This window comes from Megalobrama amblycephala, linkage group LG9 (assembly GCF_018812025.1).
Source record: "Megalobrama amblycephala isolate DHTTF-2021 linkage group LG9, ASM1881202v1, whole genome shotgun sequence".
Taxonomy (NCBI): domain Eukaryota; kingdom Metazoa; phylum Chordata; class Actinopteri; order Cypriniformes; family Xenocyprididae; genus Megalobrama; species Megalobrama amblycephala.
The window spans coordinates 29,774,688-29,799,351 of NC_063052.1; the positions used below are offsets into that span (position 1 = coordinate 29,774,688).

Genomic DNA, 24,664 nt, shown 5'->3' on the forward strand with positions numbered 1-24,664 from the left:
GAATCTAAATCTTTGACATTCAGCATTGCTATCACAGTCTCTGGCGCTGAATTCTCCGGCACTGGGTTAGAAAAGGAAATTACGCTTATTATAGGAGCATTATCATTTATATCAGTAATTTCAATATGCACTTTACTGGTATCACTTAATCCGTCCTTTGTCTCTTGCTTCCACAGATAATTCATATTTTTTGGATTTCTCGAAATCTAACGGGACCATTAACTGTAATTTCCCCATTACTGGAATCAATTTCAAAGTGAAAGACCAGAAGAGCTTTCACTGCTCTGAGAGAAAGAATACTGTAACCTCTCCATTAGATCCAATATCTCCATCAGTTGCACTAACGCTTAACACAGTCGATCCTTTAGAAAAATTCTCTGGAATTGAAGCTCTATAGACCGACTGACTGAAAACAGGTGCATTGTCATTTGCATCTAAAACAATAACGTTTATCTTGATAGTGCCCGTTTTTTGAGGGGTTCCGCCATCGAATGCAGTTAAAATCAATTTATGTTCCTCTGCAGTTTCTCTGTCTAAGGAGGTTTTTGCAAAGTAATTTCTACATATTTTGTTGTCGTCGAGATGAGCAGGTATTTTAACTGTGAAATGATCAGATGGAGTTAATTTATATGTCTGAAGAGAATTTAGACCAACATCAGGATCTTTCGCGCTATCGATTGAATATCGAGCCCCAGACAAAGCAAGATTCACTTATTTGAAAAGTAATCTCTTTTTTCATGCAAAAACTGGAGCATGATCATTAATATCTAATATTTCCACATCAATTCTATGCAGCTCCATGGGGTTTTCTAGAATGATCTGAAAATGTAAGGAGCAGGGAGACACTTGGGCGCACAGCTCCTCTCTATCTATCCTCTCTTTCACTATCAGCGTCCCTTTATCCACATTCAGACCGATGTACTCACGACTGTCCTCCGTAAAGATCCGCGCTCGACCAGATTTCAGCCTCTTAACATCCAAACCGAGATCCTGAACGATATTTCCCACCAGCGAGCCCTTTGTCATCTCCTCTGGAATAGAATAACGGACCTGCCCGCGCGCAACGGCCATGACAAAGACGCAGAGCACGAGAGGCTGCATTAGCCATGATGAAATCCGCGTCGAAGATGCGCCTCTTTGGGCGTAAAAACAACAAAGAACCGACATCATCCAAATCTGCTATTCCACTAAAGATGAAAAGACGACGAAGAACAAAAGATTCAGAAAGATTGAATTGTATCATCCGAAAACACAGAGCAGCGAATGTCTCGACGCTTCAGTGTTAAAGTGACCGTGTGAATGAAAGAGATATTCTGCAGAATGTGATGTCAGAAAGTGGAGGAGGATCTAAAAACGAGTGTTTAAAGCTGGAACATACTGACCAACAGCGGCACTTAGTGCATCAGAGAAATATTACACTGAAAAATACTGTTGAAGAGAAACACAAAAACAATATGAACTGCGACCATTGTGGTATACATTTAGCGTTAAAACAGCTGAAATGCTAAGAAAGCGTCAAAAAATCTGTTTGAAAGGAACACCAAAATATAAATGATGAAAAGAAAATAGTCAAAAGCAATTTGGAACAGAAAATATAAAATAGACTTTAAATTATGTTTTTAAATTTTCAATTCATTAAAATGACTCACCCATGCGCGCGCAAAAAAAAAAAAACATCATAGAATTACCTGAATTGCTTGAAACTGGCAAAAAATATGTTCAATTTAAAAAGACTAATGCATGTTATTTCCTATTAAATAGGGAAAAAGTTAAAGGTTTTAATATGAAAAAGTGTGAAAAAATGTAGTCACCAACATGATTAATAAGGCTACATTTTCTGCAGGTTTATTGCGACAATCACATTACTTATCTATCATTATTCGAAAAAAAAAATTGCAAAAAAAAAAGTGTGTTTTACAGAAAACAGAAGAGAGGTCAACTAATAAATAATCTCAATAAACAAACCAAAGGCATATTCATAACCATTTACTCGAGCTCACCTGATCAAAAGGAATTATCATTATTCAGTCTCTCCTCTCTGCGCATGCGTGAGTGTGTGTGTTCCACTGGTGTCCAGACTAATGATGCTCTCACTGCAAGGTCTGGCGTATTTCAGATCACTCTTTCTGGAGTCAGTGGTTCTGCAAACCTCATAATTGTACACGTGCTGTAAAGTTCCTGTGCCGCCTACGTCTGCGTAAAGAGGCGGATAATACGGAATAACCGGAAGATTCGCTCCAGATTTATAAAACATGCGCTCGCGTCTCCATCTGTAGCATTTGACTGACAGTATGGCAATGATAGACACGATAAAGAGAAATGAAACCACAGCCAAGGCCAAGACCAGATAGAAAGTCAGGTTGTCGTTGTATTCCTTGTCGTGCGTAAAGTCAGTGAACTCCGTTAGCACTTCAGGGAAGCTGTCCGCCACCGCCACGTTAACATTGACTGTAGCTGATCGAGAGGGCTGCCCGTTGTCCTCCACTACAACAGTGAGTCTTTGTTTGACAGCATCTTTATCTGTGACTTGGCGAACAGTTCTTATTTCTCCATTCTGTAAGCCCACTTCAAACAGCGCCCTGTCTGTGGCTTTGTGCAGTTTATATGAGAGCCAGGCATTCTGACCAGAGTCCACATCAACAGCCACCACTTTAGTCACCAGATAACCCACATCTGCCGAACGAGGCACTATTTCAGCCACCACATTTGCGCCTGACTGGACCGGATACAGAACCTGAGGCGCGTTGTCATTTTGGTCCTGAATGATGATTTTCACGCTCACGTTGCTGCTGAGAGGAGGAGAGCCTCCGTCCTGCGCTTTTACGCGAATGTTAAATTCTTTTGTTTGCTCATAATCAAAAGAACGAACAGCAAGAATGTCTCCGCTCTCTGCATTCACTGAAATATAGGTCGAGGCAGAGACGCCATTCATAAGAACATCCTCTAGAAAATATGAAATACGCGCGTTATTGCCAGAGTCTTTGTCACGCGCTTTAACAGATAAAACAGAGAGTCCGGGGGAATTATTCTCCATCACATATGCGGTGTATGACTGACGCTGGAACACAGGGGCGTTGTCATTGACATCAGAGATCTTCAGAGTCAGTGTTTTATTAGTAGAGAAAGATGGCGAGCCCTCATCAATAGCTGTTACTGTGATATTATATTCTGATATTTTTTCACGGTCTAAAAGCTGATCAGTGATCAAACTATAGAAATTCTGGGCAGATGACTTCACTTTGAAAGGCAAATCTGTAGCAATAGAGCATTTAACCTGTCCGTTTCTTCCTGAATCCAAATCTTTGACATTCAGCATCGCTATCACAGTTTCTGGTGCTGCGTCCTCGGGTATTGGGTTAGAAAATGAAATTACGCTTATTATAGGTGCATTGTCATTAACGTCAATTAATTCAATAATAACTTTACTGGAATCTGTCAAGCCACCTTTATCTGTTGCTTCAACATGTAATTGAAAATGTTTTGATTTCTCGAAATCCAGGTCACCGTTAACAGTAATCCCGCCGCTTTCTGAATCAATATTGAATAGCTCTAAAGCCTTTCCTGATGTTTGTGAGAAGGAATACGTCAGTTCAGAATTCGTTCCTTTGTCTTTATCAGTTGCTATCACACTCACGATATCAGTGCCCTTTGGTGAATTCTCCAGTAGGGAAACTCTATACACAGGGAGACTAAATACAGGAGAATTGTCGTTTGCGTCGATTACAAGAACAGTTATTTTAATAGTGCCTGATTTCTGGGGACTGCCGCCATCAAACGCCGTCAATGTTAACTTATGCTCCTCTTGATTTTCTCTATCTAGTGGTGTTTGTAGAATCATTTCAGCATATTTCAATCCATCACTTCCCATCTGTTCTTTCAGAGAAAAATAATCAGTTGGATTGAGCGTGTATCTCTGAAGGGTATTTAAACCTACATCAGAGTCTTGTGCATTATCTAAAGAAAATTTTGCTCCAAGAACAGCAAGCTCACTAATTTGAAAGCTTATTTCCTTTCTAATAAAAACTGGAGCATGATCATTAATATCTAATATTTCCACATCAATTCTATGCAGCTCCATGGGGTTTTCTAGAATGATCTGAAAATGTAAGGAGCAGGGAGACACTTGGGCGCACAGCTCCTCTCTATCTATCCTCTCTTTCACTATCAGCGTCCCTTTATCCACATTCAGACCGATGTACTCACGACTGTCCTCCGTAAAGATCCGCGCTCGACCAGATTTCAGCCTCTTAACATCCAAACCGAGATCCTGAACGATATTTCCCACCAGCGAGCCCTTTGTCATCTCCTCCGGAATAGAATAACGGACCTGCCCGCGCGCAACGGCCATGACAAAGACGCAGAGCACGAGAGGCTGCATTAGCCATGATGAAATCCGCGTCGAAGATGCGCCTCTTTGGGCGTAAAAACAACAAAGAACCGACATCATCCAAATCTTCTATTCCACTAAAGATGAAAAGACGAAGAACAAAAGATTCAGAAAGATTGAATTGTATCATCCGAAAACACAGAGCAGCGAATGTCTCGACGCTTCAGTGTTAAAGAGACCGTGTGAATGAAAGAGATATTCTGCAGAATGTGATGTCAGAAAGTGGAGGAGGATCTAAAAACGAGTGTTTAAAGCTGGAACATACTGACCAACAGCGGCACTTAGTGCATCAGAGAAATATTACACTGAAAAATACTGTTGAAGAGAAACACAAAAACTATATGAACTGCGACCATTGTGGTATACATTTAGCGTTAAAACAGCTGAAATATAATTTAAAAAAATCTGTTTGAAAGGAACACCAAAAAATATGATGAAAGAAAAATGGTCAAAAGCAAAACAGAAAATATAAAATAGACTTTAAATAATGTAGGAGCAATTCATTATGACTCACCCATGCGCGCGCACATACACGATAACATCCTCTTACCTGAATTGCTTGAAACTGGTAAAAAATATATATTTTTAAAGACTATGCATGTCATTTCCTATTAAATACTGAAAAGTTAAGGTTTTAATATGAAAAAGTGTGAAAAAATGTAGTAACCAACATGATTAATAAACTACAGCTGCAGGTTTCTTTTTCTATAATTCGAAAAAAAAAAAAAAATACATCGCACATTAACAAAACTGAGGAAGTCAGAAAGAGGAAAATAATAAATAAAAAATACACCAAAGGCATATTCATAACCATTTACTCGAGCTCACCTGATCAAAAGAATCATCATTATTCAGTCTTTCCCTCTGCGCATGCGTGAGTGTGTGTGTTCCACTGGTGTCCAGACTAATGATGCTCTCACTGCAAGGTCTGGCGTATTTCAGATCACTCTTTCTGGAGTCAGTGGTTCTGCAAACCTCATAATTGTACACGTGCTGTAAAGTTCCTGTGCCGCCTACGTCTGCGTAAAGAGGCGGATAATACGGAATAACCGGAAGATTCGCTCCAGATTTATAAAACATGCGCTCGCGTCTCCATCTGTAGCATTTGACTGACAGTATGGCAATGATAGACACGATAAAGAGAAATGAAACCACAGCCAAGGCCAAGACCAGATAGAAAGTCAGGTTGTCGTTGTATTCCTTGTCGTGCGTAAAGTCAGTGAACTCCGTTAGCACTTCAGGGAAGCTGTCCGCCACCGCCACGTTAACATTGACTGTAGCTGATCGAGAGGGCTGCCCGTTGTCCTCCACTACAACAGTGAGTCTTTGTTTGACAGCATCTTTATCTGTGACTTGGCGAACAGTTCTTATTTCTCCATTCTGTAAGCCCACTTCAAACAGCGCCCTGTCTGTGGCTTTGTGCAGTTTATATGAGAGCCAGGCATTCTGACCAGAGTCCACATCAACAGCCACCACTTTAGTCACCAGATAACCCACATCTGCCGAACGAGGCACTATTTCAGCCACCACATTTGCGCCTGACTGGACCGGATACAGAACCTGAGGCGCGTTGTCATTCTGGTCCTGAATGATGATTTTCACGCTCACGTTGCTGCTGAGAGGAGGAGAGCCTCCGTCCTGCGCTTTTACGCGAATGTTAAATTCTTTTGTTTGCTCATAATCAAAAGAACGAACAGCAAGAATGTCTCCGCTCTCTGCATTCACTGAAATATAGGTCGAGGCAGAGACGCCATTCACAAGAACATCCTCTAGAAAATATGAAATACGCGCGTTATTGCCAGAGTCTTTGTCACGCGCTTTCACAGATAAAACAGAGAGTCCGGGGGAATTATTCTCCATCACATATGCGGTGTATGACTGACGCTGGAACACAGGGGCGTTGTCATTGACATCAGAGATTTTCAGAGTCAGTGTTTTATTAGTAGAGAAAGATGGCGAGCCCTCATCAATAGCTGTTACTGTGATATTATATTCTGATATTTTTTCACGGTCTAAAAGCTGATCAGTTATCAAACTGTAGAAATTCTGGGCAGATGACTTCACTTTGAAAGGCAAATCTGTAGGAATAGAGCATTTAACCTGTCCATTTCTTCCTGAATCTAAATCTTTGACATTCAGCATGGCTATCACAGTTTCTGGTGCTGCGTCCTCGGGTATTGGGTTAGAAAATGAAATCACACTGATTACAGGGGGGTTGTCATTTACATCTGTAATGTCAATTACAACTTTACTAGAGTCAGTTAAACCACCTTTGTCTGTAGCATCTATATTTAACTCAAACTGCTTCGCCCTCTCGTAATCCAAATCTCCCTTTACAGTAATTTCCCCTGTATTTGTGTCAATGTGGAATAAATCAAGGGCTTTTCCTGAACTACGTGAAAAAGAATATGTGATCTCACCGTTTGCGCCTTGGTCATTATCAGTAGCGCTTACCTTGATTACTACAGCACCATTTGGTGAATTCTCAAATAATGAAACACGGTAAACAGGCAGACTGAAAACAGGGGCGTTATCGTTTGCGTCTATGACCGTAACACTTATCCTGACAGTGCCAGTTCTCTGCGGATTGCCGCCATCAAATGCTGTAAGGGTTAATTTGTGCTCCTGCTGAGTCTCTCTGTCTAAAGGTAATTTAAGAACCATTTCGACGTATTTTGAGCCATCGTTTCGTGAAAGAACCTTTAAATCAAAATTATCTGTTGGATTTAACGTGTATGACCTGAGCGCGTTAGTGCCAGTGTCAGGATCGTGGGCGCTGTCTAATGAAAATCGAGCTCCGGGAAGTGCAGATTCACTTATTTGAAAATCAATTTCCTTTCTGGCAAAAAGAGGAGCATGATCATTAATATCTAATATTTCCACATCAATTCTATGCAGCTCCATGGGGTTTTCTAGAATGATCTGAAAATGTAAGGAGCAGGGAGACACTTGGGCGCACAGCTCCTCTCTATCTATCCTCTCTTTCACTATCAGCGTCCCTTTATCCACATTCAGACCGATGTACTCACGACTGTCCTCCGTAAAGATCCGCGCTCGACCAGATTTCAGCCTCTTAACATCCAAACCGAGATCCTGAACGATATTTCCCACCAGCGAGCCCTTTGTCATCTCCTCTGGAATAGAATAACGGACCTGCCCGTGCGCAACGGCCATGACAAAGACGCAGAGCACGAGAGGCTGCATTAGCCATGATGAAATCCGCGTCGAAGATGCGCCTCTTTGGGCGTAAAAATAACAAAGAATCGACATCATCCAAATCTTCTATTCCACTAAAGATGAAAAGACGAAGAACAAAAGATTCAGAAAGATTGAATTGTATCATCCGAAAACACAGAGCAGCGAATGTCTCGACGCTTCAGTGTTAAAGAGACCGTGTGAATGAAAGAGATATTCTGCAGAATGTGATGTCAGAAAGTGGAGGAGGATCTAAAAACGAGTGTTTAAAGCTGGAACATACTGACCAACAGCGGCACTTAGTGCATCAGAGAAATATTACACTGAAAAATACTGTTGAAGAGAAACACAAAAACTATATGAACTGCGATCATTGTGGTATACATTTAGCGTTAAAACAGCTGAAATATAATTAAAAAGTTTGTTTGAAAGGAACACCAAAAAATATAATGAAAGGAAAATAGTCAAAAGCAAAACAGAAAATATAAAATAGACTTTAAATAATGCAGGAACAATTCATTATGACTCACCCATGCGCGCGCACATACACGATAACATCCTCTTACCTGAAATTGCTTGAAACTGGAATATATATATATATATATATATATATATATATATATATATATATAAATAAAAGATTATGCATGTCATTTCCTATTAAATATTGAAAAGTTAAGGTTTTAATATGAAAAAGTGTGAAAAAATGTAGTCACCAAATTGATACTGGTAATTTTAAATAAACTACAGCTGCCAGTTTCTTTTTCTATAATTCGAAATAAATTCATTGCACATTAACAAAACTGAGGAAGTCAGAAAGATGAAAATAATAAATAAAAAAGACACCAAAGGCATATTCATAATAATTTACTCGAGCTCACCTGATCAAAAGAATCATCATTATTCAGTCTCTCTCTCTGCGCATGCGTGAGTGTGTGTGTTCCACTGGTGTCCAGACTAATGATGCTCTCACTGCAAGGTCTGGCGTATTTCAGATCACTCTTTCTGGAGTCAGTGGTTCTGCAAACCTCATAATTGTACACGTGCTGTAAAGTTCCTGTGCCGCCTACGTCTGCGTAAAGAGGCGGATAATACGGAATAACCGGAAGATTCGCTCCAGATTTATAAAACATGCGCTCGCGTCTCCATCTGTAGCATTTGACTGACAGTATGGCAATGATAGACACGATAAAGAGAAATGAAACCACAGCCAAGGCCAAGACCAGATAGAAAGTCAGGTTGTCGTTGTATTCCTTGTCGTGCGTAAAGTCAGTGAACTCCGTTAGCACTTCAGGGAAGCTGTCCGCCACCGCCACGTTAACATTGACTGTAGCTGATCGAGAGGGCTGCCCGTTGTCCTCCACTACAACAGTGAGTCTTTGTTTGACAGCATCTTTATCTGTGACTTGACGAACAGTTCTTATTTCTCCATTCTGTAAGCCCACTTCAAACAGCGCCCTGTCTGTGGCTTTGTGCAGTTTATATGAGAGCCAGGCATTCTGACCAGAGTCCACATCAACAGCCACCACTTTAGTCACCAGATAACCCACATCTGCCGAGCGAGGCACTATTTCAGCCACCACATTTGCGCCTGACTGGACCGGATACAGAACCTGAGGCGCGTTGTCATTCTGGTCCTGAATGATGATTTTCACGCTCACGTTGCTGCTGAGAGGAGGAGAGCCTCCGTCCTGCGCTTTTACGCGAATGTTAAATTCTTTTGTTTGCTCATAATCAAAAGAACGAACAGCAAGAATGTCTCCGCTCTCTGCATTCACTGAAATATAGGTCGAGGCAGAGACGCCATTCACAAGAACATCCTCGAGAAAATATGAAATACGCGCGTTATTGCCAGAGTCTTTGTCACGCGCTTTAACAGATAAAACAGAGAGTCCGGGGGAATTATTCTCCATCACATATGCGGTGTATGACTGACGCTGGAACACAGGGGCGTTGTCATTGACATCAGAGATTTTCAGAGTCAGTGTTTTATTAGTAGAGAAAGATGGCGAGCCCTCATCAATAGCTGTTACTGTGATATTATATTCAGACATTTTTTCACGGTCTAAAAGCTGATCAGTTATCAAACTATAGAAATTTGAGGATGATTGTCTGATTCGAAATGGTAAATCATGGTTAATTAAGCATCTCACCTGTCCATTTTTCCCCGAGTCTAAATCTTTGACATTCAGCATCGCTATCACAGTCTCAGGAGCTGAGTTTTCTGGTAAAGGGTTTGAGAACGAAATTACATTAATTACAGGGGCATTGTCGTTAACATCTGTTATTTCCACCATTACTTTAGCAGTATCCGTTAAACCCCCATTGTCTGTTGCCACCACATTCAATTCGTATTTCTTGGATTTTTCAAAGTCTAGATGGCCAACAACAATTATATCACCATTAGTGGGCTCAATACTGAAAATGTTCAAGATGTTTTTGCTGCTTTGTGAGAATGAATAGGACACTTGTTTATTTATTCCTTGATCTGCGTCAGTTGCACTAACCTTTAAAACTAATGAACCCTTTTGCGCATTTTCAGCGACAAGTGCTGTATATACAGACTGACTAAAAACAGGCGCGTTGTCGTTTGCATCCAAAACACTGACGTTTATTTTCACTGTACCGGTTTTTTGGGGGGTTCCGCCATCAAACGCTGTTACAATCAGATTATGCTCCTCCTGTTTTTCTCTGTCTAATGGTGTCTGCAAGACCATTTCCACATATTTAGTACCATCAGTGTGAGACAACGTTTTGAGCACAAAATGATCATTTTTACTTAATCTATACGTCTGAAGTGAATTTATACCCTCATCAGCATCTTTAGCACTATCGATTGAATATCGAGCTCCAGGCAACGCTAGTTCGCTAATTTGAAAATTTATCTCTTTGCTTATGAAAACGGGAGTATGATCATTAATATCTAATATTTCCACATCAATTCTATGCAGCTCCATGGGGTTTTCTAGAATGATCTGAAAATGTAAGGAGCAGGGAGACACTTGGGCGCACAGCTCCTCTCTATCTATCCTCTCTTTCACTATCAGCGTCCCTTTATCCACATTCAGACCGATGTACTCACGACTGTCCTCCGTAAAGATCCGCGCTCGACCAGATTTCAGCCTCTTAACATCCAAACCGAGATCCTGAACGATATTTCCCACCAGCGAGCCCTTTGTCATCTCCTCTGGAATAGAATAACGGACCTGCCCGCGCGCAACGGCCATGACAAAGACGCAGAGCACGAGAGGCTGCATTAGCCATGATGAAATCCGCGTCGAAGATGCGCCTCTTTGGGCGTAAAAATAACAAAGAATCGACATCATCCAAATCTGCTATTCCACTAAAGATGAAAAGACGAAGAACAAAAGATTCAGAAAGATTGAATTGTATCATCCGAAAACACAGAGCAGCGAATGTCTCGACGCTTCAGTGTTAAAGAGACCGTGTGAATGAAAGAGATATTCTGCAGAATGTGATGTCAGAAAGTGGAGGAGGATCTAAAAACGAGTGTTTAAAGCTGGAACATACTGACCAACAGCGGCACTTAGTGCATCAGAGAAAAATTACACTGAAAAATATGTTTAAAGAGCAATATAATAATCTGCACCAGCTGGTCGTTAAAACATTATTTTTGAAATGTAAAATAATGATTTAAAAAATGGTAAAAATCATGATGAAATGGAAAATAGTCAAAAGCAAAGTAGAAAATATCAAACAGTCCCTTATTAATGCAGGTATGATTAATTGTATATGCGTTTATTGGAAAAAAAAAAAATATATATTTCCAATAAACGCGTATACAATTAATCATACCTGCATTAATCATACCTGCAGGGCATAATAAAAAATCATCTGGTCCTTGGCAGGGCTTAAAATTTGGAAAATAAAACTTCAGATGAAAAACAACAAATGACATATCACACCGTGTCATTATTTATTTAACAAAAACTAGGCCAAATTGGAAAACCCATGGGTGACAAACTAGGAGACACTTACTGTTAACATTAAGAGGGTAAGTAATGGTCAGGTACTGTTAATCAAATGTCTTTGATTAATTGATCATCAGCAAGTGTGATCAACTCTATAAAAGCTGAAGTTCTGGCAGTTCGAGCATCTGGAGACTTCAGGTGTGTTTTAACACAATGCCAAGGAGGAAAGACATCAGCAATGATTTTAGAGATGCAATTGTTGCTGCTTAGCAATCTGAAAAGGGTTACAAGGCCATTTCCAAACAGTCTGAAGTCAATTATTCTACAGTGAGATAGATTATTCACAAGTGGAAAACATTCAAGAAAGTTGTTAATCTTCCCAGGAGTGGGCATCCCAGCAAATTCAGCCCAAGATCAGAGCTTGCAATGCTCAGAGAAATTGCAGACAACCCCAAAACTACACCTCAGACTCTACAGGCCTCAGTTAACATGTGAAATGATAAAGTTAAAAACGGTACAATTAGAAAAAGATGGGACAAGTATGGAGTGTTTGTAAGGGTTGCCAGGAGAAAGCTAAAAAAACATGGCAGCATGGCTTAGCTTTGCAAAGTTGCATCTGAACAAACAATACGACTTCTGGAACAATGTCCTTTGAACAGATGAGAACAAAGTGGAGATGTTTGACCATAATGCACATCACCAAGTTTGGTGAAAACCAAAAGAGCATATCAGCACAAACACCACATAACAAAAGTCAAGCACACTGGTGGAGGGCTGATGATTTTGTGAGGACAGCTGTCCGACGGCTAAAGCTAGGCCAAAATTGGGTCATGTAACTGAACAACGATCTGAAGATTACCAGCAAATCTACAGCAGAATGGCTGAAAAAAGAAATGAATTAAGGCATTGCAATTGCCCAGTGAAGTCCAGACCTCAACCTGACAAATGCTGTGGCAAGAGCTGTGCATAGAAAATGTTCACAAACCTCAATAAACTGGAGCAATGCTGTAAAGAAGAGCAGGCCAAATTCCTCCAGAATGATGTGAGAGACATACAGTCATACAGAAAATGATTACTTCAAGTTATTTCTGCTAAAAGTGGATCTACAGGCAATTGAATTATAGGGTGTCCTAACTTTGTCATACAAGTCTTTTCCATCTTGGCTTTTTTGTTGTTGTTGAATAAACGATGACACGGTGTGATATGTCTTGTGTTTTGTTCATCTTAGTTTTTATTTTCCAAATTTTAAGACCTGCCAAGCACTTAGATAATTTTTTGTAATGCCTTGATACAGAAAAGCATATATGTGTGTGTGTGTGTGTGTGTAATACAGAGCAATAAAACTGGGGAAGTCAGAAAGAGACATCAGAAAAGCATATTCAAAATCATTCACTCGAGCTCACCTGATCATCACAGTCATCAAAGTTCAGTCTCTCCCTCTGCGCATGCGTAAGTGTGTGTGTTCCACTGGTGTCCAGACTAATGATGCTCTCACTGCAAGGTCTGGCGTATTTCAGATCACTCTTTCTGGAGTCAGTGGTTCTGCAAACCTCATAATTGTACACGTGCTGTAAAGTTCCTGTGCCGCCTACGTCTGCGTAAAGAGGCGGATAATACGGAATAACCGGAAGATTCGCTCCAGATTTATAAAACATGCGCTCGCGTCTCCATCTGTAGCATTTGACTGACAGTATGGCAATGATAGACACGATAAAGAGAAATGAAACCACAGCCAAGGCCAAGACGAGATAGAAAGTCAGGTTGTCGTTGTATTCCTTGTCGTGCGTAAAATCAGTGAACTCCGTTAGCACTTCAGGGAAGCTGTCCGCCACCGCCACGTTAACATTGACTGTAGCTGATCGAGAGGGCTGCCCGTTGTCCTCCACTACAACAGTGAGTCTTTGTTTGACAGCATCTTTATCTGTGACTTGGCGAACAGTTCTTATTTCTCCATTCTGTAAGCCCACTTCAAACAGCGCCCTGTCTGTGGCTTTGTGCAGTTTATATGAGAGCCAGGCATTCTGACCAGAGTCCACATCAACAGCCACCACTTTAGTCACCAGATAACCCACATCTGCCGAACGAGGCACTATTTCAGCCACCACATTTGCGCCTGACTGGACCGGATATAGAACCTGAGGCGCGTTGTCATTCTGGTCCTGAACGATGATTTTCACGCTCACGTTGCTGCTGAGAGGAGGAGAGCCTCCGTCCTGCGCTTTTACGCGGAACTGGAAATCTTTGATCTGCTCGTAATCGAAAGATCGCACTGCATGTATGACTCCACTATCAGCACTAACGGACACTAACGAGGAGACGGGCACTCCGTTAACCGACGAGTCCTCCAGAATGTAAGACACGCGCGCGTTCTGGTTAAAATCTGCGTCTCTGGCTCTGACTGTGAATATGGAAAGACCCGGTGTGTTGTTTTCTTGAACAGAGGCCTCATATGAGCTCTTCTCAAAGACGGGCGCGTTATCATTCACATCTGATATCTGTAAGGAGAGAGTGACGCTGCTGGAGAGAGAGGGCACGCCCTCATCAGAGCACGTCACACTGATGTTATACTCAGACTCTCGCTCTCGGTCTAAATCATTATCAGTCACAATACTATAAAATCCATTAGACGTTGATTTGATTGTAAAAGGAATGTTTTCATTTACACTGCACTGAACCTGTCCGTTACTGTCAGAATCTGGATCATTAACACTGATGATGGCAATCACAGTACCCTGTGGCGAGTTCTCCGGTATCGCATTAGATTTTGACATCACTGTGATGACTGGCGCATTATCATTTACATCAATCACGTCGACCATTATTTTACTAGAATCAGACAATCCACCGTTATCTACTGCTTCTATATCAATTTGGTAATGCTTAAATGTTTCAAAGTCAATTTGTCCGACTAATGTCACCAATCCATTTGCATCGATATGAAAAATATCAGATACGCTGTCACTGTTTGAAATTAAATAACTGACGTCTCCATTTGTCCCTTTATCTGAATCAGAAGCGCTAACAGTGATGAGCGGCGTGCCGCTCTGTGAATTTTCTGTAATAATCGCCCTATATATAGGTTTAGTAAAAACTGGAGCATTATCGTTAACATCAAGCACTGTAATATGAATCTGAACAGTCCCTGATTTAGGTGGTTCTCCACCATCTATTGCGGTTAATATCAAAGACATATTTTCCTGTTTTTCTCGGTCTAAAGGCTTTTGAAGAATCATTTCAACCTTTTTACTCCCATCACTCTGACCATGAGTTTTTAAATTAAAATGATCAGTAGGTTGCAGAAAATAACTCTGTAGGTCATTAGCGCCAATGTCTGCATCTATTGCTTTCTCCAGCACGAATTTTGATCCTACCACTGCTGATTCGCTAATCTCAAATCGTCTCTCATCTCTTTTAAAAATGGGAGAATTGTCATTTATATCTGTAATTTCAACAGTTACCCTAAACAGTTCCATAGGATTATCGAGTATAATCTGTAAATGCAGCGCGCAAGGCGTTGTCTGTCCGCACAGCGCCTCTCGGTCTATTCTCTCTTTGATAAGGAGGACTCCTCTTTCTTTATTCAGCTCGATGTATTCAGCGCTGTCTCCTGTATAAATACGCGCTTTACCCGATTTCAGCCTCTTTAAATCTAAACCCAAATCCTGCGCTATGTTCCCGACTAAAGAGCCTTTCGCCATTTCTTCAGGAATGGAGTAACTGACCTGCCCGAGAGCTGAACCGAGAGAGAGAAACCAAATAAACAGCAGTACTTGCCGCGCCATTGTTCTGTCCGACATTTTGCTCAAGACCAAATAAAACGAAGTCACGGTGTATCCAAATCAGAGTCTCAAAGTGTTCAGGTCCAAAATAGAATAAGTCCAATACTAGTGGAGGATTTCTGAGACAACGTCTAAACATGAATCCATAGCTGGCTGTTCATAGCCGCGACGGTGTCCCCTGTGTTATGCCCGTGTGCGTTATGCATTCGCCTCAGTCTCTTTCTTCTCAATATGTGCATTTAGAGAGGGCGGTATTGCTGGAATTACGCGCTCTCAGACGCATTCCCCTGACAAACAGCGGCACTCTGAGACTATTCTGAGTTACTGCAATATGCATCTAAATTATTTTAAAAATGCATACAATCAAAGGAGATATGCTGCGAGAAATAGAAATAAAAACAAAATAAAAACCCGAATTTCTATTTGTGTAAAATAGTGAAAATAATCTAAAATAGCCAAAACATTACATGGTAACGAAAACTTTTTCAGCAATCCCAAAGTATTTGTTTGAGAATGTGATTAAATAGCGTTGTATTTAATAAAAAGGCTAAAATTACCAATTACCAAACACACACACACACACACACACACACACACACACAAACGAATTCAACAATACAGTACAAATTACATATTACTAGACGCCAACATATTATAAATAGTTTTTGTTATGTCACTGCAGACAAGAGCTTGAATGTAGACAAAAGATATTATCGATTCAGCACCTTGGATAGCGAAACAAAAGTGGCATATTCATTCAGAACGCTGATAGCTCATCCACAGCTTGCTGGAAGATGGTGAATAATAATAATAATAATAATAATAATAATAATAATAATAAAACATATAAAAAGTTAATGTCTTCATAAATATGGGTATTCATTTTAAATATGGGTATTAAGAAAAGTATCCAGTTTAGGCAATTTCTCTGATTTCTCTAAACGAAAAGATGACATTACAATAAAAAAGAGAAATAAATAAAGAGAAAAATGTAAAACCTCTATGCATAAAACGTATATCTCACCTTATCAGAATCCTCAATGTTTAGTATCTCCCTCTGCGCATGCGTGAGTGTGTGTGTTCCACTGGTGTCCAGACTAATGATGCTCTCACTGCAAGGTCTGGCGTATTTCAGATCACTCTTTCTGGAGTCAGTGGTTCTGCAAACCTCATAATTGTACACGTGCTGTAAAGTTCCTGTGCCGCCTACGTCTGCGTAAAGAGGCGGATAATACGGAATAACCGGAAGATTCGCTCCAGATTTATAAAACATGCGCTCGCGTCTCCATCTGTAGCATTTGACTGACAGTATGGCAATGATAGACACGATAAAGAGAAATGAAACCACAGCCAAGGCCAAGACCAGATAGAAAGTCAGGTTGTCGTTGTATTCCTTGTCGTGCGTAAAATCAGTGAACTCCGTTAGCACTTCAGGGAAGCTGTCCGCCACCGCCACGTTAACATTGACTGTAGCTGATCGAGAGGGCTGCCCGTTGTCCTCCACTACAACAGTGAGTCTTTGTTTGACAGCATCTTTATCTGTGACTTGGCGAACAGTTCTTATTTCTCCATTCTGTAAGCCCACTTCAAACAGCGCCCTGTCTGTGGCTTTGTGCAGTTTATATGAGAGCCAGGCATTCTGACCAGAGTCCACATCAACGGCCACCACTTTAGTCACCAGATAACCCACATCTGCCGAACGAGGCACTATTTCAGCCACCACATTTGCGCCTGACTGGACCGGATACAGAACCTGAGGCGCGTTGTCATTCTGGTCCTGAATGATGATTTTCACGCTCACGTTGCTGCTGAGAGGAGGAGAGCCTCCGTCCTGCGCTTTTACGCGGAACTGGAAATCTTTGATCTGCTCGTAATCGAAAGATCGCACTGCATGTATGACTCCACTATCAGCACTAACGGACACTAACGAGGAGACGGGCACTCCGTTAACCGACGAGTCCTCCAGAATGTAAGACACGCGGGCGTTCTGGTTAAAATCTGCGTCTCTGGCTCTGACTGTGAATATGGAAAGACCCGGTGTGTTGTTTTCTTGAACAGAGGCCTCATATGAGCTCTTCTCAAAGACGGGCGCGTTATCATTCACATCTGATATCTGTAAGGAGAGAGTGACGCTGCTGGAGAGAGAGGGCACGCCCTCATCGGAGCACGTCACACTGATGTTATACTCAGACTCTCGCTCTCGGTCTAAATCGCCTTCGGTAACGAGGCTGTAAAAACCATCTGATGAAGAATGGATGATAAAAGGAATGTTTTCATTTAATTCACATTTTACGATACCATTTTCATTTGTATCAGGGTCTTGAATGTTCATCATCGCTAGAACTGTCCCTGGAGGGGCATTTTCAGAAATGTCATTTGATTTGGACATTATACTGATAACTGGCTTGTTGTCGTTCGTATCCGTGACGTCAATAATTACTTTACAAGAATCAGTATGTCCTCCTTGATCACTGGCTTGAATCGCTATCTGATAGTGTTTGTTTTTTTCGTAGTCAACATCACCAATTAACCTGAGAACGCCGTCATGCTGGCCAATGTCAAATAGATTCGCGGACGCGGCTGAGGATAAAGAGTATGTGACGACGCCATTAGAACCCTGGTCTGCGTCGGACGCGCTGACTGTGGTCAACACGGTGCCCTTTGCGGAATTCTCGGCTATACTGGCTTTGTATACTGACTGAGTGCAAACAGGAGCATTATCATTCGCATCTAAAACTGTGATGTGTATTAGCATTGTGCCTGACATTTGCACCTCGCCACCATCGACTGCTGTTAACAATAAAGAAATACGGTCTTGAGTTTCACGATCTAGTGGCTTCTGTAATACCATTTCGACCGTTTTACTACCATCTGGCAAACTTTGAGTTTTCAAAATAAAATTGTCACTTGGTTTCAGTGTGTATCTTTGAAGACCATTCAAACCCACATCTGTGTCAACTGCAGTCTCCAAATCAAATTTGGCTCCAGCCAGAGCCATTTCGCTTATTTCAAATTTCATCTCATTAAGGCTAAAAATAGGGGCGTTATCATTAATGTCTTGTATCTCAACTGTTACTCTGTATAGTTGCATTGGGTTTTCAAGAATAATCTGAAAATGCAGCGCGCAAGGCGTTGTCTGTCCGCACAGCGCCTCTCGGTCTATTCTCTCTTTGATAAGGAGGACTCCTCTTTCTTTATTCAGCTCGATGTATTCAGCGCTGTCTCCTGTATAAATACGCGCTTTACCCGATTTCAGCCTCTTTAAATCTAAACCCAAATCCTGCGCTATGTTCCCGACTAAAGAGCCTTTCGCCATTTCTTCAGGAATGGAGTAACTGACCTGCCCGAGAGCTGAACCGAGAGAGAGAAACCAAATAAACAGCAGTACTTGCCGCGCCATTGTTCTGTCCGACATTTTGCAGAAGACCACGAGATGAAGATTAAAGATGAAAGCAAAGAAATCAGTCCAGAAAACTGGAGGAAATCATGTATATGTCCAAAGTGAAAAGATCAAGAAAAGTATATAAATCCAAGAGAAGGAAATTAAAGACAGTTTCTCCGTGATTTTCCTTCTCTCTCCTCTTCAGACTGCGCTCTCAGCTTCTCTCTCTCTCTAATAATATGGAGATGATGGGGGTGGAACTGCAGCAGATCTGCTCTCTAAACTGACATATTGACCAACAGCGGCACTATGAGTCCAGTCTGATGAACTACAGAAACACTCAAATATAAATATATTTTTCTTGTTCTTTTTCACAGTACGGGATATGTTTTAGAATAATTTCATTTTATAAAAATAATTAAAACAAGCCGTTCCGAATGTTAATCAAAAACAGTTAACTAAAAATGAGAAATGATTGAATGATTTTGTATAAACAAATTAGCAGGTTAATTGGTAATAGGAGAGGGTATCATGTTTGGGTGTAAAAGAGCTTCTCAGTCTTTGCAAGAAAAGATGGGTCATGGCTCACCACTTTGTGCCAAATGTTATGAGAGAATTGTCAAATAATTCAAAAATCACATTTCTCAATGCAAGACTGCAAAGAATTTATGTCTTTCACCATCTTCCATACATAATATTGTAAAAAGATTCAGGGAATCAAGATAAATCTCAGTCTGTGTAGGGCAAGGTAGGACACCTCAGTTGAATGTGCATGACCTTTGAGCCCTCAGATGGCATTGCATTAGAAACCGTCATGCTACTGTGTTAAATAAAGCCATGGACTCGGGAGTACTTAGGAAAACCGTTTTCACTTAACACAATCCGCCACTGCATCAAGAAATGCAACTCGAATCTCTGTTACACAAGGGGAAAGCTACACATCTGTTTAATGTAGAGATGCTGCAGAGTTCTCTGGGCTCAAGCTCATCTCAGATGGTCTAAAAGACAGTGGAAATGTGTGCTGTGGTCAGATGATTCCATGTTTCAGCTTGTTTTTGGAAAAAATGGACATCGAGCTCTCAGTCCCAAAGACGAAAGGGACCATACAGACTTTCATCAGCAACAGGTGCAAAAGCAAACATCTGTCATGGTATGGGGTGCATCAGTGCAAACGGCATGGGTGACTCGCATTTGTGTGACGGTACCATTGACATGGAGGCATATATTTTAATTGTATACAGACATAAACTGCCATCAAGATGACATCCTTCCTGGGTAGCAAGACAATGCCAGGCCTCATTCTGCACATGCTACAACAGAGTGGTTTCTTAGACATTCTACACCATAGAGTGGATGTGCCTGACTGCCTGCCTGCAGTCCAGATCTGCAAAACTGCAAAAATTAGTATCCTCAATTCCCAAATGATTAAAAATTGTAATTAAATGGAAAGGAGATGTGACACAGTGGTAAACATGCCTCTGTCCCAACTTTTCTGGAGTGTGTTGCTGCCATCAAAATCAAGTTTATACTTACAAAATACAATAAAGTTGTGCAGTGAAAATATTGGAAATCTTTTCTTTGTACTTTTGTCAGTTAAATAGAGTTTCGTGAGAATTAACAAATAACATATTGTTGATTTTATTGCATTTTACAAAATGGCCCAACTCTTCTGGAAATGGGGTTTGTAGAAGGCAGTAGAAAGCAAGACTATTTCAGCACCATGGCCAGTTACTGACTGAATTTGAGTTCTGCTTCACAAGTATAGAAGAAAAAAACCCAAACCTGTCTAGAAAAAAAAAAGTTTGTGGCTTTTTAAATTGTAGAATGTGTTTAAAGCTGATAAAACCACTTACAGTAGACATACTACAGATAATAATTTCAGACATTTCTGAAGACTGAGAATGTTCTTAAAGGAGCACCAACGACATGATTTAGATGACCTAGTACTTGATAAATTAAATATTGTACAATGATTTAACAAAGAAAACACATGAGCTTTAGGGAAATGTACATGACTTCTTTATGCTTAAGCACGGATACATGATCAGGAAAAAATCCCTGAGTTTGAAACTGAACAGTGCTGCAACAAACCAAAGCTAAAAGCAACGTAACATAAGAAGAAAAAAAAAAAAAAGGCAGAAACAAGAAAATGTAGAGCAGGGAAATACTTCAAACTACAGCAACAATGCCACTATAACAACAGCCTAATAATTACAGCAGCAATTTTCTTATTGCATGAAGTGTTGCATTTGTTATTGGAAATATTTAAGATGTGTGTACGGTTCGAGTCTTTTCGCAGTCAAAAAATAAGTTGCTACATAAAAAGCTTTATAAAAAATTCTCACCTGTTCATCAAATTCTTCACTGATCAGTTTTCCCCTCTGCGCATGCGTGAGTGTGTGTGTTCCACTGGTGTCCAGACTAATGATGCTCTCACTGCAAGGTCTGGCGTATTTCAGATCACTCTTTCTGGAGTCAGTGGTTCTGCAAACCTCATAATTGTACACGTGCTGTAAAGTTCCTGTGCCGCCTACGTCTGCGTAAAGAGGCGGATAATACGGAATAACCGGAAGATTCGCTCCAGATTTATAAAACATGCGCTCGCGTCTCCATCTGTAGCATTTGACTGACAGTATGGCAATGATAGACACGATAAAGAGAAATGAAACCACAGCCAAGGCCAAGACCAGATAGAAAGTCAGGTTGTCGTTGTATTCCTTGTCGTGCGTAAAGTCAGTGAACTCCGTTAGCACTTCAGGGAAGCTGTCCGCCACCGCCACGTTAACATTGACTGTAGCTGATCGAGAGGGCTGCCCGTTGTCCTCCACTACAACAGTGAGTCTTTGTTTGACAGCATCTTTATCTGTGACTTGGCGAACAGTTCTTATTTCTCCATTCTGTAAGCCCACTTCAAACAGCGCCCTGTCTGTGGCTTTGTGCAGTTTATATGAGAGCCAGGCATTCTGACCAGAGTCCACATCAACAGCCACCACTTTAGTCACCAGATAACCCACATCTGCCGAACGAGGCACTATTTCAGCCACCACATTTGCGCCTGACTGGACCGGATACAGAACCTGAGGCGCGTTGTCATTCTGGTCCTGAATGGTGATTTTCACGCCCACGTTGCTGCTGAGAGGAGGAGAGCCTCCGTCCTGCGCTTTTACGCGGAACTGGAAGTCTTTGATCTGCTCGTAATCGAAAGATCGCACTGCATGTATGACTCCACTATCAGCACTAACGGACACTAACGAGGAGACGGGCACTCCGTTAACCGACGAGTCCTCCAGAATGTAAGACACGCGGGCGTTCTGGTTAAAATCTGCGTCTCTGGCTCTGACTGTGAATATGGAAAGACCCGGTGTGTTGTTTTCTTGAACAGAGGCCTCATATGAGCTCTTCTCAAAGACGGGCGCGTTATCATTCACATCTGATATCTGTAAGGAGAGAGTGACGCTGCTGGAGAGAGAGGGCACGCCCTCATCAGAGCACGTCACACTGATGTTATACTCAGACTCTCGCTCTCGGTCTAAATCACCATCTGTGACTAAACTGAAGAAATTGGTATTGGTGGATTTTAGAGAAAATGGAATATTTTCACTAACAGAACACTGAACTTTCCCATTTTCTCCCGAATCAAGATCCTGAACATTTATCATTGTAACCACGGTCTCAGACGCGGAATTTTCTGCAATCACGTTTGTTTTGGACATTATACTAATCAGTGGTATATTATCATTGATATCAACTACATCAACTACGATTTTACATGAGTCAGTCAGACCACCGTGATCACTCGCTTGAACACGTATCTCAAAGCGCCGAGCTGTTTCATAATCAACTAGACCTATCAGTCTTACTTTACCATCAGTCTCGTTTATTTCAAATTTACTACGGACATCATTAGTGTTTGTTAATGTATAGATTATTTCACTATTTACTCCTTGATCTAGATCCGACGCACTAACTGTCGCTACAATTGTTCCCTTTGGTGAATTTTCAATTACAGTAGTTTTATAAACTGATTGTGTGAAAACAGGAGAGTTATCGTTGACATCTAAAACTATAATATTTATTTGTATATTACCAGACATCTGTGGCTCTCCTCCGTCAATGGCTGTTAACGTTAAAGACATATGCTCCTGCTTTTCTCGATCTAGAGGCTTTTGTAGAATCATTTCGATATGATGGTCTCCTCCTGGCTGAATCTTGAATTTCAATGCAAAATTATCTGTTGGTTTCAACGTGTAGGTCTGAAGACCATTAATTCCAACATCAAAATCTCTGGCAGGCTCTATCGTGAATTTTGCGCCAATGGACGCAGATTCACTAATTCTAAAATTCATCTCAGCTTTTTCAAAAAATGGTGCATTGTCATTTATATCAAGCACCTCAACATTAACACTGTGAAATTCCATCGGGTTTTCAAGAATAATCTGTAAATGCAGCGCGCAAGGCGTTGTCTGTCCGCACAGCGCCTCTCGGTCTATTCTCTCTTTGATAAGGAGGACTCCTCTTTCTTTATTCAGCTCGATGTATTCAGCGCTGTCTCCTGTATATATACGCGCTTTACCCGATTTCAGTCTCTTTAAATCTAAACCCAAATCCTGCGCTATGTTCCCGACTAAAGAGCCTTTCGCCATTTCTTCAGGAATGGAGTAACTGACCTGCCCGAGAGCTGAACCGAGAGAGAGAAACCAAATAAACAGCAGTACTTGCCGCGCCATTGTTCTGTCCGACATTTTGCAGAAGACCTCGAGATGAAGATTAAAGATGAAAGCAAAGAAATCAGTCCAGAAAACTGGAGGAAATCATGTATATGTCCAAAGTGAAAAGATCAAGAAAAGTATATAAATCCAAGAGAAGGAAATTAAAGGCAGTTTCTCCGTGATTTTCCTTCTCTCTCCTCTTCAGACTGCGCTCTCAGCTTCTCTCTCTCTCTAATAATATGGAGATGATGGGGGTGGAACTGCAGCAGATCTGCTCTCTAAACTGACATATTGACCAACAGCGGCACTATGAGTCCAGTCTGATGAACTACAGAAAATCTAAAATTATTAAACCTTTATCTCAGTGTCAGACACGTCTGAGAAAAGCAGTTCTCTAAACAAAGTTCCAAAGTATATATATAAAAAATTCCATAGAACTAAATGTTTATGAAATACAAATATTACATTTGTGTGAATAAAGATTAAAGGGGGAAAAAAAATAAACATACTTTTCGTGTTTGCTCAAAGTTTTGATCAGACCATATCTGTATGTGAACACTGATCAGACAGACAGGGAGAAATGCCTTAAATACAATAATACACAATAAACATCTAATCAGTAATGAAATAGTATATAGTTTAACTTTTCAACAGGATGGCAGACCAATAAGATGTTACAAATCTCAAAAAGACAGTCTTCTGTAAAGAGATGCAGCAGAATATATGAAGTAAATGACCGTGTCGCCGCGTTTCAGGACCATGGTCAGGGAAGCAAATGCAAACGCTGAAGACAAAACTCACTTCTTGAAAAAAACAAGTGAAAATCAATTAAGGAAAAAAAAAGGCAAATAACGAACTGTGAATACCACATGTTAATAATGTTAACAACTGTTAACTGACATTTCAGTGGCAGCGTGCCATATACTGTAAGACTTAAACTGAAAATAAAATGTACAATTAAACGAATAAAAACGGAATAAAAAGCAAATTCCACTTAAAATATGAACGCTACCATATATAAGACAGCAAATAATTTTTTTTCATGGCTGTACAGGAAAGATGAACAACAAAACAAAAAAGTTGAACAGACTATAATAAACTGATGAAAATAAAACAGCAGATGTTTCTTGCCATATTCTGCTAACATTATTTAAATATTTTTTTTTTTTTAGAATTGCAGACACACTTAATTTCAGAAAACCAGTCAGCGACTGTGTCAACAGTTCAAGCAAAAATGTTCAATCATGAGAAACGACTTAAAATATCACAGATTTTAGTTT

The 24,664-nt window shown here is 40.7% G+C and overlaps 3 protein-coding genes and 4 pseudogenes across 20 annotated transcripts in view; all 7 read right to left on the reverse strand.

The window, feature by feature from the left end:
• LOC125275563 (protocadherin gamma-A11-like) overlaps positions 1-24,664 on the reverse strand; it is a 205,955-nt gene that overhangs the window by 62,579 nt on the left and 118,712 nt on the right. The window lies entirely within an intron of this gene.
• On the reverse strand, positions 2,038-4,747 carry LOC125275608 (annotated as a pseudogene).
• Positions 5,177-7,895, reverse strand: LOC125275568 (putative protocadherin beta-18). Its single transcript, XM_048202678.1, has one exon. It carries the CDS (start codon positions 7,658-7,660, stop codon positions 5,192-5,194), a length of 2,469 nt encoding a protein of 822 aa, XP_048058635.1. The 5' UTR covers positions 7,661-7,895; the 3' UTR covers positions 5,177-5,191.
• On the reverse strand, positions 8,425-11,125 carry LOC125275570 (putative protocadherin beta-18). The gene has a single exon (XM_048202680.1). The coding sequence runs from the start codon at positions 10,906-10,908 to the stop codon at positions 8,440-8,442; it is 2,469 nt and encodes an 822-aa protein (XP_048058637.1). The 5' UTR covers positions 10,909-11,125; the 3' UTR covers positions 8,425-8,439.
• Positions 12,918-16,311, reverse strand: LOC125275614 (annotated as a pseudogene).
• LOC125275613 lies at positions 16,318-21,001 on the reverse strand (annotated as a pseudogene).
• Positions 21,021-24,663, reverse strand: LOC125275612 (annotated as a pseudogene).